This window comes from Osmerus mordax, chromosome 3 (assembly GCF_038355195.1).
Source record: "Osmerus mordax isolate fOsmMor3 chromosome 3, fOsmMor3.pri, whole genome shotgun sequence".
Classification (NCBI taxonomy): Eukaryota; Metazoa; Chordata; class Actinopteri; order Osmeriformes; family Osmeridae; genus Osmerus; species Osmerus mordax.
In genome coordinates this window covers 14,760,224-14,774,484 of record NC_090052.1, presented here as the reverse complement: position 1 = coordinate 14,774,484, position 14,261 = coordinate 14,760,224, and the positions used below count along the sequence as shown (strand labels likewise).

The 14,261-nt window shown below is 45.8% G+C and overlaps 1 protein-coding gene across 3 annotated transcripts in view; it reads right to left on the bottom strand.

The window, feature by feature from the left end:
* LOC136940600 (septin-9-like) overlaps nt 1–14,261 on the bottom strand; it is a 60,370-nt gene that overhangs the window by 31,705 nt on the left and 14,404 nt on the right. The window contains exon 1 of one of the 3 annotated variants that reach the window (XM_067232799.1): nt 7,159–7,290. The exons of the other annotated variants lie outside the window; for them this stretch is intronic. Coding sequence (XP_067088900.1) covers nt 7,159–7,213 — 55 coding nt within the window. The 5' untranslated portion in view covers nt 7,214–7,290. Of the gene's footprint in view, nt 1–7,158; nt 7,291–14,261 lie in introns of those variants that run through there. 3 annotated transcript variants of the gene reach the window in all.

Sequence of the window (14,261 nt, the reverse complement as noted above, 5' to 3'; positions counted from 1 at the left end):
AGGGTTAAAGAGGCCACACTGGCTTCCACAAACAAATATGCTATCTACAACTGCAACAGACTGACTGTCCAGCTAATTTCTCCTGGTGGTTAATCATAGATCTAGAACTTACGCAGTCTCAAGTATTCTAATGTCTCGGATCCTAACAGATAGTTTGTGATATGATGATCACCTTGTGGTGGTCCATACAATGGAAGGATGTTAGGGAGTCAGTTGGCTGAGCGGTGAGGGAGTCGGGCTAGTAATCCGAAGGTTGCCAGTTCGATTCCCGGTCATGCCAACTGATGTTGTGTCCTTGGGCAAGGCACTTCACCCTACTTGCCTCGGGGGAATGTCCCTGTACTTACTGTAAGTCGCTCTGGATAAGAGCGTCTGCTAAATGATGAAATGTAAATGTAAGGAGAGATGGAGGGATATGTGTGTTCTGGGGTGAGAAAGGCCCCCACTGCAGACAGACTTGGAAACAGAGGACCTCTCAGTGTGTGTGTGTGTGTGTGTGTGTGTGTGTGTGTGTGTGTGTGTGTGTGTGTGTGTGTGTGTGTGTGTGTGTGTGTGTGTGTGTGTGTGTGTGTGTGTGTGTGTGTGTGTGTGTGTGTGTGTGTGTGTGTGTGTGTGTGTGTAATGTTACGCACGAGTACGAGTGTGAGAGATGTGGACTATGTGTGTATCTCCCTCCCCTTGCACACAGCTGTGCTGTAAGGTAAACACAGAACATCTCCTGTCCCCGGGTTGGAGCCAGGCTCACATAGACTCTGACGCACACGTCAGCCACGGGCCCCCCTAAATCACTGCTGTGTTATTGTGTTGCCATACTGTTGGATCAGATGTGTGTGTGTGTTAGCTTGTGTTTTTGTAATTATTTGTACAAGAAATCTTATTTACCCTTCTGTTTGTGTCCACAAGTGTCTGTTTGTGAATGTATTATTGTGTATTCCAGTGCTCAAGGACAGGGTGTTTGATTCTTCCAAGCTGCTGTATCTAGAGCTATCAGAAGGGAGCTGTGATCACAAGGCTCCCAGCATAGGCTAGATTAAAATAATGAGAACCAATGTGAAACAAATGTCAACTCTCCTATCGTTCGCTTTCATTATTCTCATATCTCTCCGTCCCTGCTTTCCCCTCCTTATTTTAAGGCTTTGACCTGGAACTCCCAGACAAACAGTCTGTTACATACACTTATTTCCTAATACCTGAAGGTCAGATACAACTAGAGAGGGTACAATTTCTGTGGAAATTGTAGGGTGTGCTCGCTTGCGTCGGTTGTAGGTGGGTCCGTCCCCCTAAGTTTTTTCCCCATCTAGTGATATTTTCAAGCATTTAGCCTACTGAAGAACCCCCTTTGAAACAAGCGAACCCCCTTTGAAACAAGCTACTGTAACAACGTTGCCACCGGCAGTATTTCAGATGGAATCGCGATTCAAACAGTACCATCTGCAAACTGAAAATATGCCCCCAACAACGTAAATAAGCTGTACATCTATTTAGGGAGAAATGGCTGATTCAAAAGAAGTTTGCTACGAGCAAGCTAGTTGCGGTGGCTAGCCAAACTTCACTGAGTGAGGGGATTGTTTGAAAGCGCCGGAAATGAGAATGTTTGTTTTGACATAAAGTTTAGGCTGTGGCACTGAAGCCAGCGACGCACCACACAAGCTTGAGTTTAACCTTTACATACATTCTTTAATGTGACATTACTTACTGTACATGCAAGTCTTGATTTGCTTAAATGTACATGTATGATGCTGCTAGTAGTAGCAAAGAGTCAATATAAGTTCTTTGGTAGTAGTACACCAAGGCACGATACGATACTCGCTGTGCAACAGCACATCAATCCATGCGTCGTTGCTAACGTGTGCTGACGTGGTGACGTAGCTAGCACTGAGTACCCTTCGTCGACTAAAGGCACTTTTTTGCCACAAAAACGTTGTAACCTCCTAAACCGTGCAACGGAACGTAAATAAAAATACAAGCAACGCAATCGAGACCAAGACAAACATTTTGACACAGGTGTTGTCTATGTAGTCCAAATATTGACTGATCTTTAGGGGGGCGAAAATAAACAATAAATGATATATATGTGAGAGAACAAAGGTTGTGCCCTTGCCGAAGGCAAAGCACACCCAATTAAAAAAAGTCGGGAACAATGTCATACTGATCAATGTTGTAAAGATCATGTTGAGCTGAACACAAATGATACAACCCATGCAGGAACTACAGAAGAAAAAAAATCATGTGATATTGTTGCTCGATTTAGCAACGAAGCATGATATATGATGCAGGAGATTAGCAACACATGGGAGCAATGGATGATTGGTTCTGAGGCCTCGCTCATCACATGAGCACATCTCAGCTGAGAGTGAGCCAGGAGGGAAAGGGAGGAGAGCAGTGGACAAAATTGTTTTCAAAACAACGGTACTCGGTTTGAGTTTCATGAGCGGATCCCGACAGCAGAGAGCCAAGCTGTAGTCATTAGGAGAAGCACTACAACCTCCTAGCAAGTTCTTCTTTTGAGTGGCAGAAAGCTTTGTGTGAAAGTCACCCTGTGACCCATAACAAAGTGGCCGGATGGAAGCCTGTGAGAACTTGCTCCTCTCTTTCCTCCCAGTCAAGCTCAAGCTCCAACCCCATAATTCACCTCAGCAAACTCAGAATCTTTTAAATGACCCTATACTCTGACAAGAACAAGCCGTCCTTAAGTAATAGCAGGACCAAATCCTTCAGAAAGTCTTCCTTCACCTTCCTTCACGAAAAAAAGAACTCCAACTATTGCAAATAATTGTCTCTCTCAGACCAACCAAAAGGAAGTCTTTCATTGCCTTGTGGTTTTTAGCCTTAGCGTGTTGGCCTAGTGATAATAGGTCTTGGCGAATCTGAGGGTGAGTATGGGTTTCACTCCACGTGTCCTAGAGGGAGAATAACAAAGAGCAGTAGAGTAGAGCACACAAAGACTGACTGTTCTCTCTCTCTCTATTCTCTCTCTTTCTCTCTATAACTCCTGAAGTTGCTACAGTACCTATTTACTGTGGTGCCAGCAGGAAACCTGTGTTAGCCGGTGAGAAGCAGGCTGATAGCTCTGATAAGGATGGAGACAGCTGGTTGGGCCTTCATCCGCTTCAGGTGCAGAATATTTCCTTCAGTGGTGGATTGAAAGCTTCTAAGAATAAAGTCCAGTGTGTTTGTCTGGAAATCATGCATTGCATTTTCTAGTTTTGAGTTGTACGCCCAAGTCTGGATTTAACGTCCAATAACTTGCGTATAGGACATTCATGTACAATAAGATTGACTGATGGTTTTAGCTCCTTGGTTATATGATGTTGAATTGTATGTGTATGTGGGATATTTATAGCTCGGTGGTAGAGCATTTGACTATCAAGAGGTCCGAGTTCCAAATCCACCTTTATGTGAATTACTCAATCAAGACATTTACATAGTACAGTTTATTTGTTACACTGTAGTCTATACATCAATTTGACTCTTGATTAACCAGAATAACCTGAAGAACATTGTTTGACTTGTTCTGGCCCTGAAATGCCTCTTCTTCTTGAGAAGCCTGAAGAAGTTTGTCATGGACTCAGTCATCCTCACTAACTTTTACAGATGCACTATAGAGAGCATACTCACATGATGCCTCAGGAAAGCTGGCAGGATTCTAAGAGACTGTTACCACCCATCATTCAGTTTTTTTACCCTGTTGCCTTCTGGCAGGCGATACCGAAGCATTCGGCCTCGCACATGCAGACCGGACAACAGTTTCTTTCCAAGGGTCATCAGGCTTCTGAATGAACATTGATGTGGACACTTCTCACTAGTCGCTTTACACACTGTCACTTTCAGCCACTGGTTGCACTATCAGCAATATTGCACTATTGTACTTGTCTTAGGTTAGTATAGGTTTCTAAGGTTAGTATAGGTTATTATGTGTATTTACATATATATATATTATTTTCATTTAGCAGACGCTCTTATCCAGAGCAACTTACAGTAAGTACAGGGACATTCCCCTGAGGCAAGTAGGGTGAAGTGCCTTGCCCAAGGACACAACATAATTGCACGACAAGGAATCGAACCGGCAACCTTTTGATTACTAGCCCGATTCCCTAACCGCTCAGCCACCTAACTCCTAGAGGTTAGGGTTAGAGGTTTAGTATACTCTATTGAATATTGTATATTATTGAATAGTAGGAGATTTACTATATTTTTGCTTCTCATAGATGTGATCTATGTTTTCTGTACTTATATGTTATGTTATGCCAGGTTGCTTTGCGTTGTCTTGTCCTAAGAATTTCAGTGCCCAGTCTGACCCTGTGTTGTTCTGTGCATCTGATAATAAAAGACTTGAACTTGAACTTGTATTTATTCTAAGAATACCTTTCAGGGTACTGTATAGTTTGAAGGCATGTTGGTGCCTATAGGGAACCAATGATTGAAGGGCTATTCAGGAAAAAACATAACCACAGCTAAATAGTAGTTGGCTTAATGATGGTTTTCTATTTGAAGCCTTACATTTTTACCATGACATCTTGTCTAACTTTTGCATTTGAGCTGTTACATTTCCTAAAAAATGAGGTGTGTCCCATCATTGTGTTGTCATTGTAAAACTAGCCTGTAAGCTGAGATAATGTTCCCAATGGTTATTCATAGCATCTGTTTGGCTGGCAACAAGCAGCTTTATGTAGCAGTATATGCAGCATAACCTTACTGCGGTAAGGAAGTAACATTTGATCCTGTGTATCTTACCATTGGATAACTACTGAATTGATGAAATTACTGAAAATATTGCAACTCTATGAAAAGTGTAACATACATCTGTAAACAAATACCAAAACATTCTTCTTGAATCACTGTTTACAATTAGCCTACTTAAGTGTATAAGAAGTGTGTCGAAGCCGTTTCACCATAATCAGTTGTAATTTTGTTTATAGTACTGGTTGTGTTTTATTGTTTTTGGGGCACACCTCACTCAGGCAGTACAGGAGGCCGGTAATTGTGGGAATTGGGGTAAGGACGCAGCTGGCTAAGAGGATATGTGTGTTTTACCAGAGCAAAAGAGAGTAGTTAGAGTCACACTGATTTAACTGGTTTTGTTAGTTGTCAATGGATTAAATTGACCAAAAAAGCCTGTCTTTCAAACTGCATCAGTGACATTGATGGAAATTCTATTTTTAAAGACAACAAACTGCCACTAAAAAGTGTATGAGCTGTGTGAGGGAGGAGAGGGTTAAATGTGAATGCAGGACCAGCCCAGCCCCTGTCAGGCCTGCACACCGAGGTCTGGCTGGGTGGATATTCACTCCACTGTCTACCAGACCCGACATTTTCAACCCACCACAGAAATCTACTCCTCCTGTGGAATTTCCTCTGACTGCCCAAACGCCTCTCACAACGTAACAGAAAGAGGGAGGTAGGGAGATAAAAAGAGAGAGAGACTGTCTTTATCCGGTGGGAACTAATATATGCAAACCACTGGGACTCGGGTCCTAAAATGAAGTTACACAATGTTGTCATCATATAGTTATATTTTGTGGAAGTGAATGAAAGACTTTGCTCTCTGCTCCATAATCTTTATCTACCGGCAGTACTGAATGAAATGAAAACGGCAGGAGTCCTTTTAATTACACAACACAACACCGTCCTCAGAGAAGATAAGAACAGGGGGAATGCTGAGAGTGTGAAACACTGGAGTGACCTCAGGGCGGAAGGCCCCTGCGACCTGGTCGGAGCACCAGGGGCTGTGTCAGGATGAGGTCATGCCTGAGGCCATCACCCTACTGTGTGAGAGAAGCTTGCCCTCTGTGTCCCATCCACACACACACGCACACATACACAGACTCACTCACACACACCATCAGATAAGAACTCTGACAGGGGTTTCCACACTCTGACTCAGACAGTGAGACACTCTCTGCTTTGCAACCAATTGTACATCACCCGAGCCTTGCCACACAGACCCCATTCAGCAGGACAGGAGCAGCTCACGGTCTTGGCAACCAAAACAGTAGCCCATTAGCCATGACTTACATCCAGTTCTATGACCACATACAAAAGAATAGTTTCACGCCACATGGCCAAAAAAAAAATCCTCCCCTAATGTTTCTCTTTCCAGGTCTAGCCTTTTGTTTCTGTGCTGTTATAGGGTCTCTCCCTGGGTTTTATTGGTGATGGCTGTCAGGCGGCTGGTTAGGATGAGCACAGCAGAGTGCATACCAGAGGCTGGCTGGTGTTGACAGAGAGGAGCCCAGGACAAGTGTGGATGCGTCCCTAATGGCTGTGTGTTTGTGAGAGGCAGACAGAGGCGTTAGCCTGTCACTAACCCACACAGCTGGAGAATGAACAGGGGATGGACGAGGTGCTGAGAGAGGAAGAGAGGGAGGAGGAGAGAGATGACAGGGGGAATCGATGCCAGGGGCAGGGGAGATGAAAAGGGGGAAGAAAGCTCCTTAAAAAGGGAGGGAGGAACAGAGGGGGAGGACTGCCAGGTGTTACCCTTGCAGCCGTGGTCAGTCGCTGTCTCATGGGCTCTCTCTCTCTCTCTCTCTCTCTCTCTCTCTCTCTCTCTCTCTCTCTCTCTCTCTCTCTCTCTCTCTCTCTCTCTCTCTCTCTCTCTCTCTCTCTCTCTCTCTCTCTCTCTCTCTCTCTCTCTCATCCCTCTCATTCTCCTACTGACCGGTGCAGTGTGCTTTAGGGAGTTGCTAAATCAATAGCACACTGTGCTCTGAACACGCTCAGACATACCATATGGCCACATGACCTGTTGGACACACACTCTCACACACACACACACACACACACACACACACACACACACACACACACACACACACACACACACACACACACACACACACACACACACACACACACACACACACACAGCACTGATAACGCATGGAGCTTAACACAGCTACAGAGGAAGACAGAGGAGGGGGGCGAGCATTTTACAATTTAATATAGAAAGGGTGCATAAAAGATACTAGAAACACACCACACTGACTTTTCTTTCACACACCCAAAATGAGAAGGACATAAGTTTAGCCAACTAAAGGAGAATGTTTCAATGTGCCTGGTGTAACAGCTGAATGAGGGTCTTGCAAGAGCAAGAGCAGAAAAGCACTCTACTAAAAGACATAAAGATTGAGTGAAAAGGAGAAAAAGATGACTAACCTTCAAAGTCTGATATAATTCCCTCCAAGTGAGCATTGACAGTGGAATCAGACATTTTGTGAGTGAATATCAGGGAGCAGGATTCCCTTCCCAAGCAAGGCAAAGTCTCCCAGACGCTAACCCGCTTTAAACAAATCCCAAATTAGGAACCCATGCAGGAAGAAAAAAAAAAACGCACACACACTGTGGTGCAACGGAGCACTGAACCAAGCCCTCCACTCTCTTAAAGCACCAACTTATTTTTCTTCCCTTCCTCCTCCTCCTCCTCCTCCTCCTCCACTTCTAGAGCTGCAGAGCTAGAAATGAGTTAGCAATGACAACCCCCACCCACTTCTGTTACTCTCTGGGTCTTCTCTCTTTCTCTCTCTGTCTCTCTCTCTCTCCCCCCCTCCCTCCCTCCCTCCCTCCCTCCCTCCCTCCCTCCCTCCCTCCCTCCCTCCCTCCCTCCCTCCCTCCCTCCCTCCCTCCCTCCCTCCCTCCCTCCCTCCCTCCCTCCCTCCCTCCCTCCCTCCCTCCCTCCCTCCCTCCCTCCCTCCCTCTCTCTTCCTCTCTCTCTCTCTCCCTCACTCCCTCCCCCCTTTTTTCCCTTATCCTCTCTCTAGCTTTCCTTCCAATGGGGTTTCTTTCAGTCAATACTCTCATTTTAGTCATTGAAGATTCTTTAACCCACTCCCTTTCACACACACACACACACACACACACACACACACACACACACACACACACACACACACACACACACACACACACACACACACACACACACACACACGTACACACAGGCACACACACACACACAGATGTAAATCATTTGCATAGTCTCGTATTCACACAACTATGAATTGGGCAAATTTACAAAATACAAATACTTAATACAATTCAAAAGTATGCTAGCAGGTACACAATGATACACATCCTTCCTCACAAATCCTCCCACACAGCCAACACTGCTGTTAGAGATTCACAGAGACATCTGGGATACCTAGATAGAGAAATAAATACAGGCTTGAGTTGCATCCTATCTTGGACTAATATGGGCATGTCAGCACAGGCTCTCTAATACGGCCCGTTAGGAGATCTTCAGATATGTTTGGGGCCAGACATCAATAAATAATTGATTAATGACTTAATGGCCATGTGAATGAGCCTGTGGGTGTGTAAGTTTGGTTTATGCCATGGAGAGAAAAGAGAAGGACAGAGAGAGAGAGGGCTGGTGGCAGAAAAACAAGTGTTGTAAGGAAGAGAAGAAAGAGGTAAGGAAAGGAAATTAGAACAGAAAATACTATTTAATTTTTTTTACATTGTTTGAGTTAATGTTCCATGAACACATGGATTTCATTGGATGTGTACTACAGATACACGTCCAATAAGCATATGTGTAAAACTACTGGAGAGATGTTCACTATTTCCATTGTGACATGAATGTCCACTAAGACAGTCTAGCTAGACAAGGCTCCATTCTCCGAACCTCTTGGATTCCAGACTCTGTTGGTGGTACAGTTATTGACAGCTACGCAGACTGCCAATCCACAGCCAGCCCTGGGGCCACCAATACCTTCCTCCAATGGAGACAGGAGACAGGCCAATCATCAGGTCCGAGACTGGCCCCTGTATGATACAATGCATCACCTACAAGTGCTACTGTCATGCTACTGGCATAACAGTAGCTTGCCTTTGTTGTGTGTGTGTGTCAGAGCAGAGAGAGATGGAGAAAAAGAGAGAGAGAGAGATAGACAGACAGAAAGGCACAAAGAGAGAGGGGAAAAAAGAGAGACACATAGCTTGACGCGTATGTGTGCATGTCTCTGTGTGTATTGTGTGTGGCGATTGGCATCCGCCTCTCTCACAGCCTCATAACTCTCTCTCGTCCACCACAGGGGCCTGCTGTCTCAACAGGGAGGAGACGTACACCACGGATCCAGACAACGTCGCTGGAGGGCAGAAGGACGGAGCGAAGGAGTGAAAAACGACTTTAAAGAGATGTGAGAGGATACGGGTGCTCAACGAGATGATTTACAAACAGCTGATTTTTTCTCAAACCAGAAATCTTAGGTAGTCTAGTAAAACAGAGTTGGCAGCTGCAACCTCTGTGGTTATGCTGCTCATGTGTATTATGTGTGTATAATAGTGTCACGCGGTGAGTGTCTGCTTAGTGTGTGTATATCGCAGTAGTGGTATGGTGTGGTGTAGAACTGTGCTAACTGGCCGATTCAAAGCCTGGATATCTGAGTGGCAGCTAAAGCCTTCAGGTTCCAGGTACAGTCAGTTACCACACCAGTTAGAAATAACCAGAGCCCAATCTTCCCTTCTCGTCCACCATAGTGGTGTTCTCAGTGTCTGTGTGTCACAGTATCTTTACCATAAACCTGTCAACCAACCTCTACTTACTCTTAATGATGCAGTGCCAAATACTTACAACAGCAGAATTACTCCATAAGACACACACATGTTTACACACGGGTGTGCATGCAGAGTGCGAATTATACAATGACAATCGGGGGGGTCAACTTCTTCTCCAGGGTGTGTATTGACCCCCTTAGTCTTAATTAGGGGGGTCAGAGCCCCCCACCTACTCCCCGACAACAACACAGAATCCCCACTAGATGTCAGTATTGGTTGTAAAAAGTGAGAAGCCTGTGTGTCACCATCGACATCATGGCCAGGAGCGAGTGTGTGTGACCATCTCATAGTAACAGGATATGGAACCTGATACGGAGGGAGAGATTTGGAGAATCCCTCACTAGACTATCTTCTCTGTGTCACACCCTCACCCACACACACACCTCCAGCACCTGTGTTCCACATTCTGCTATGTTTCTGCACCACACACACACACACACACACACACACACACACACACACACACACACACACACACACACAACAAGAAAGCACACACACACACAAACACACACACCACATGTTTGAACATGTTGTCCTCTAAAGCAGTATGTGCCAAATATGTTTGCAAGTCATAACCTCTGCAGAACATCCTGACAGAGTAGTTGGGCATTTAGGGATGACTTTTATTAGTTATTTTCTCACATTTTAATCGAAACCAAAGTCTGAACAGCATCAGTTATTATATATATTACATTGGTAGGAAGACAAACGAAAGATTGTTTGGATTGTCACATGTGACTGACAGTGTTCATGTGCCCTGTGCAGAGCATTTTGGGTCGTGCCTGGCAGGAAGTGTTTCTGTCCTGGCATCCTTCCATCGGGTCACACATGGTCACCGCAGACATCACCTCCCTCACCGTTTACCCTCAGGGCTGGGTTACACAGTTGAGATCAAAGTATTTGGCTTGCTTCCAGGCACAGGATATACTCAAAAGACCCTCAAACCTTCTCCTGATCCTTACTGGGGAAGGTTGTCCTAATGCTATTCCAAACTACACTTCACATTATGCACATTAGAGTCTGTAAAGGATTACTTTGCTTTCTGGGTGAGGCTTAAAGATGAGGTTAAGGACTGGAGATTTACTCCAGGGACTGGAAATAATATGTATTTAATGATGTATTGTTTTTACTGTACTATGAAAGCCACAGACAACTGGCTCCAGTTGTCTGTTATAATTTTATAGACAGCTGGCCAATGCTGAAAGTAACCTTGGCCTTGGCACTCTGTTCACCTGCCTTGTGGTGAACTGGAAGATGAGAGGAGTCAGGCAGCGAGAAAGAGAGGAGTGAAGGCAAGTTTCTATAAACAGATTCCAGGGTGGTGTGGCTGTTGCCAGGGCATCGACAGGTTACAATTGCCCCCCTCCGCCACGCCTGTTCCAGGCGTTGGCGCCAGCCTCACCCCCTCTCCCGAGGACAGAGTATGTGGGTTTCCCTGCCAGCTGACGGTATTGCTGGAGCCCACTCCATGGGACCTGTCTCCATCTCAGGAATCTGAGACGCTGAGCTGGGAAGTGCTGCCCCATGCTTGACTGTAGGCAACGTAGACAGGAAGACAGGGAGACGGGGTACAGGAAGACAGTGGACTGGGAGACAGGGAGGCAGGGAGGCAGGGGACTGGAAAGCAGGTAGACAGGGAGGCAGGGAGACAGGGATGCAGGGAGACAGGGAGGCAGGGGACTGGGAGACAGGGAGGCAGGGAGGCAGGGGACTGGAAAGCAGGGAGACAGGGAGGCAGGGAGGCAGGGATGCAGGGAGACAGGGGACTGGAAAGCAGGGAGACAGGGAGGCAGGGGACTGGAAGGCAGGGAGGCAGGGGACTGGAAAGCAGGGAGACAGGGAGGCAGGGAGGCAGGGAGACAGGGATGCAGGGAGACAGGGAGGCAGGGAGGCAGGGGACTGGGAGAGGGAGGCAGGGAGGCAGGGAGGCAGGGGACTGGAAAGCAGGGAGACAGGGAGGCAGGGAGGCAGGGAGGCAGGGGACTGGAAAGCAGGGAGACAGGGAGGCAGGGAGGCAGGGAGGCAGGGAGACAGAGAGTCAGGGGACTGGAAGGCAGGGAGACAGGGAGACAGGGATGCAGGGAGACAGGGAGGCAGGAAACAGAACGACAGGAAAAAAGAGACAGAAAACCTGTGAGGCAGGGGACAGGGAGACAGGGACATGACGGGGACATTGTCGTTGTTAGCTCTGATTGTGTGACAACATCCTAAAACCATAAGTGAGGGAGTGTTCTTTGACAGGGTGTGTCGGTCAGAGGAAGCGGGGTGACTGAACACACGTGTGTAAGGTGGTTGAAGATGTCAGCTGGACACCCGCCTGAAACAATCTGCTACAGATACACACACCACAGTCAGAAGGCTAATGGATTCTTTGTATGTCTCTCTCCCCCCCCCCTCTTTCTCTCTCTCTCTCTCTCTCTCTCTGTCTGTCTCCTCCCCCCTCTCTTTCTCTCTCTCTCTCCCTCTCTCACTCTGTTCCGATCACACCTTACACAAATGCCATCTGTACTCTGGACTCCTCTCCTTGGTTACCACAGTGTTTCCCAGCTCTGTTTGCATGGCAACCCCATAATAAGCAGGTCTAACCTGGCTCAGGCTGAGTTGGAGCGAAAACGAGGGAGATGGAAGGAGGGGAGGGGAGAGACGGAAGGGAAAGGCGAGAGGAGGAAGTGAAGCGGAGGTGGAGAGGAAGAGCATATTGTAGATTGTGGGAGTGCCATTGAGCTGACCTGATTACAGCGGTGACTGAGACAGAGACAGAGTTTGAGGAAATCCCAAAACTTGTTTTGATGGAAACTAGCAAGTGGTGAAACTTCCCACTGTAGACTCAGTATGTGTGTGCGCTCACGCCTGTGTGTGTGTGTGGCAGGGGGGGGGGGGGGGGGGGGGTATTTGTGTGTGTACCCAGCTCTTGCATGACTAATGTAATGACCAGAACTCTGTAAACACAACCAGACATGCCTGCACACCGAGACAGTTGGGCTCTAAGAAACAGAATACTGTTACCATTATGAATAGCTGAAATATCCCAGTAAGGTGAAATCATGTGAAACCATGTGTTATGCAGTGTGCGGTACTAAACCGTATATTCCCTAGCAGGGCTCTAGAGTGCGACCAAAATGTGTACGGGTGCGACTAAATTTTTTCCTAGGTCGCACCGGTGCACCTAACCTCCTCGCATCCGCTGTCTCTCCACAAACGAAGCGTTTGTTATCCTAAAACGGAACTGACACTCATGGTTGGATCATATCGTGGTCTAAACCAATCAGAGACAGAGATGGGGCGGGTCTTTGCCTCTGATTGGCTGTGGTTCAGATATTCCTGTAGCTCCGTGCTGTGTGATTGAAATTACGACCTGAGCACCAGAGAGTCAGTTTAGCAGACCTGGGCATTGTATGGCCCGCGGGCCATAACCGGCCACAGGCTGTCTCAATCCGGCCCGCGTGAGGTAAATCAAAAATTTAAAATAAATAAATGTGTTGAGCGGTAGTAAATATGTAGTCCTGAAAGACTACAGTGATCAGGCGATTTACATATGTGCGCTTGCGCAACCTCACCGACAGGAGAGTTAGCTGTTGGTTAGCCCTCTAAAATGAAAAACTTTGCCACTGATTAACTTTTAACAAGACATGGACTTCTAAGTATCTGTTTACTGAGGTCAAAGTGAAAGCTGTGAAGAAGAAAAAACTAACGCGGACATAATAAGAACTTGACTGATTCAGTGGGCGCGGGCTGATGGTTTGCTAGTTGAACAGCAGACCCTGATCATTACCTGTCAGCTGTCCTTCGCATATCCACCTCAGACATTCAGACAGATTTCGATGCACTTGTTCAAGCCCACTGGATTTCTCTCACTGAACAAAATGAACTGAAAAAACGTATTGCTTTTTGTATAAAGTTGATCAATTCCACATCTTTAACATACTGCAAAACAACTTTTCAGTGTTTGTGAAGATTAACTGGTTACAAATAAAATGAAACACTGTTGTTGCTGTTTATACTGTTTATTACTTCTATAATCTTTCCTATTTGACCTACACCAAAATCTAAATTATTTATATAAATATTTACAGAATATCCTTATTCTTCTGATAACCAGTAGCAGCTAATCAAAATATATACTTTACTGCTTTTTACAATTGGAGAAAATGAATAGTGAGCAAATTGATGAGGCCCTCCAACACATTTCAGGTTTCTCATGTGGCCCCTTGTAAAAATGAATTGCGGACCCCTGAGTTACGAAGCTGGGCCATGGAGCTAACCCATGGAGTTAGGATTTTGATGCTAGGGAGAGTGTGGCAAGATGATTTAGCCAAGGCCATAGGGCAAGAAGGCCAAATTACAGGTGTTGGCCATCTGAAGGGCATGCGACAGCAAGGTGGGACCTGCTCTAAGACTTTGAGCCATAAAATGTTAGGTCTCAGTTCAGGGAAGCACTTTTAAACAGTAGCACTTTCTATTTTGAAATGCTTAAAATGTTTTAGTTTGGTAGCTCAGTGAAGCACTTAAAATATTTATATATATATATATAGGCTACAGTATGATTGTGCTTCAAATAAAAAATAGGCCTATATTTACCTACACCTTATTCTTGTTTAAGATCATTTACATAATATATATGAATGTATATGGAGCGTGATAAAAAGGTGACCTTGAAATTGTGGCGACGCAAGGAAAAAGGTGGGTGCACGTAAATTTTG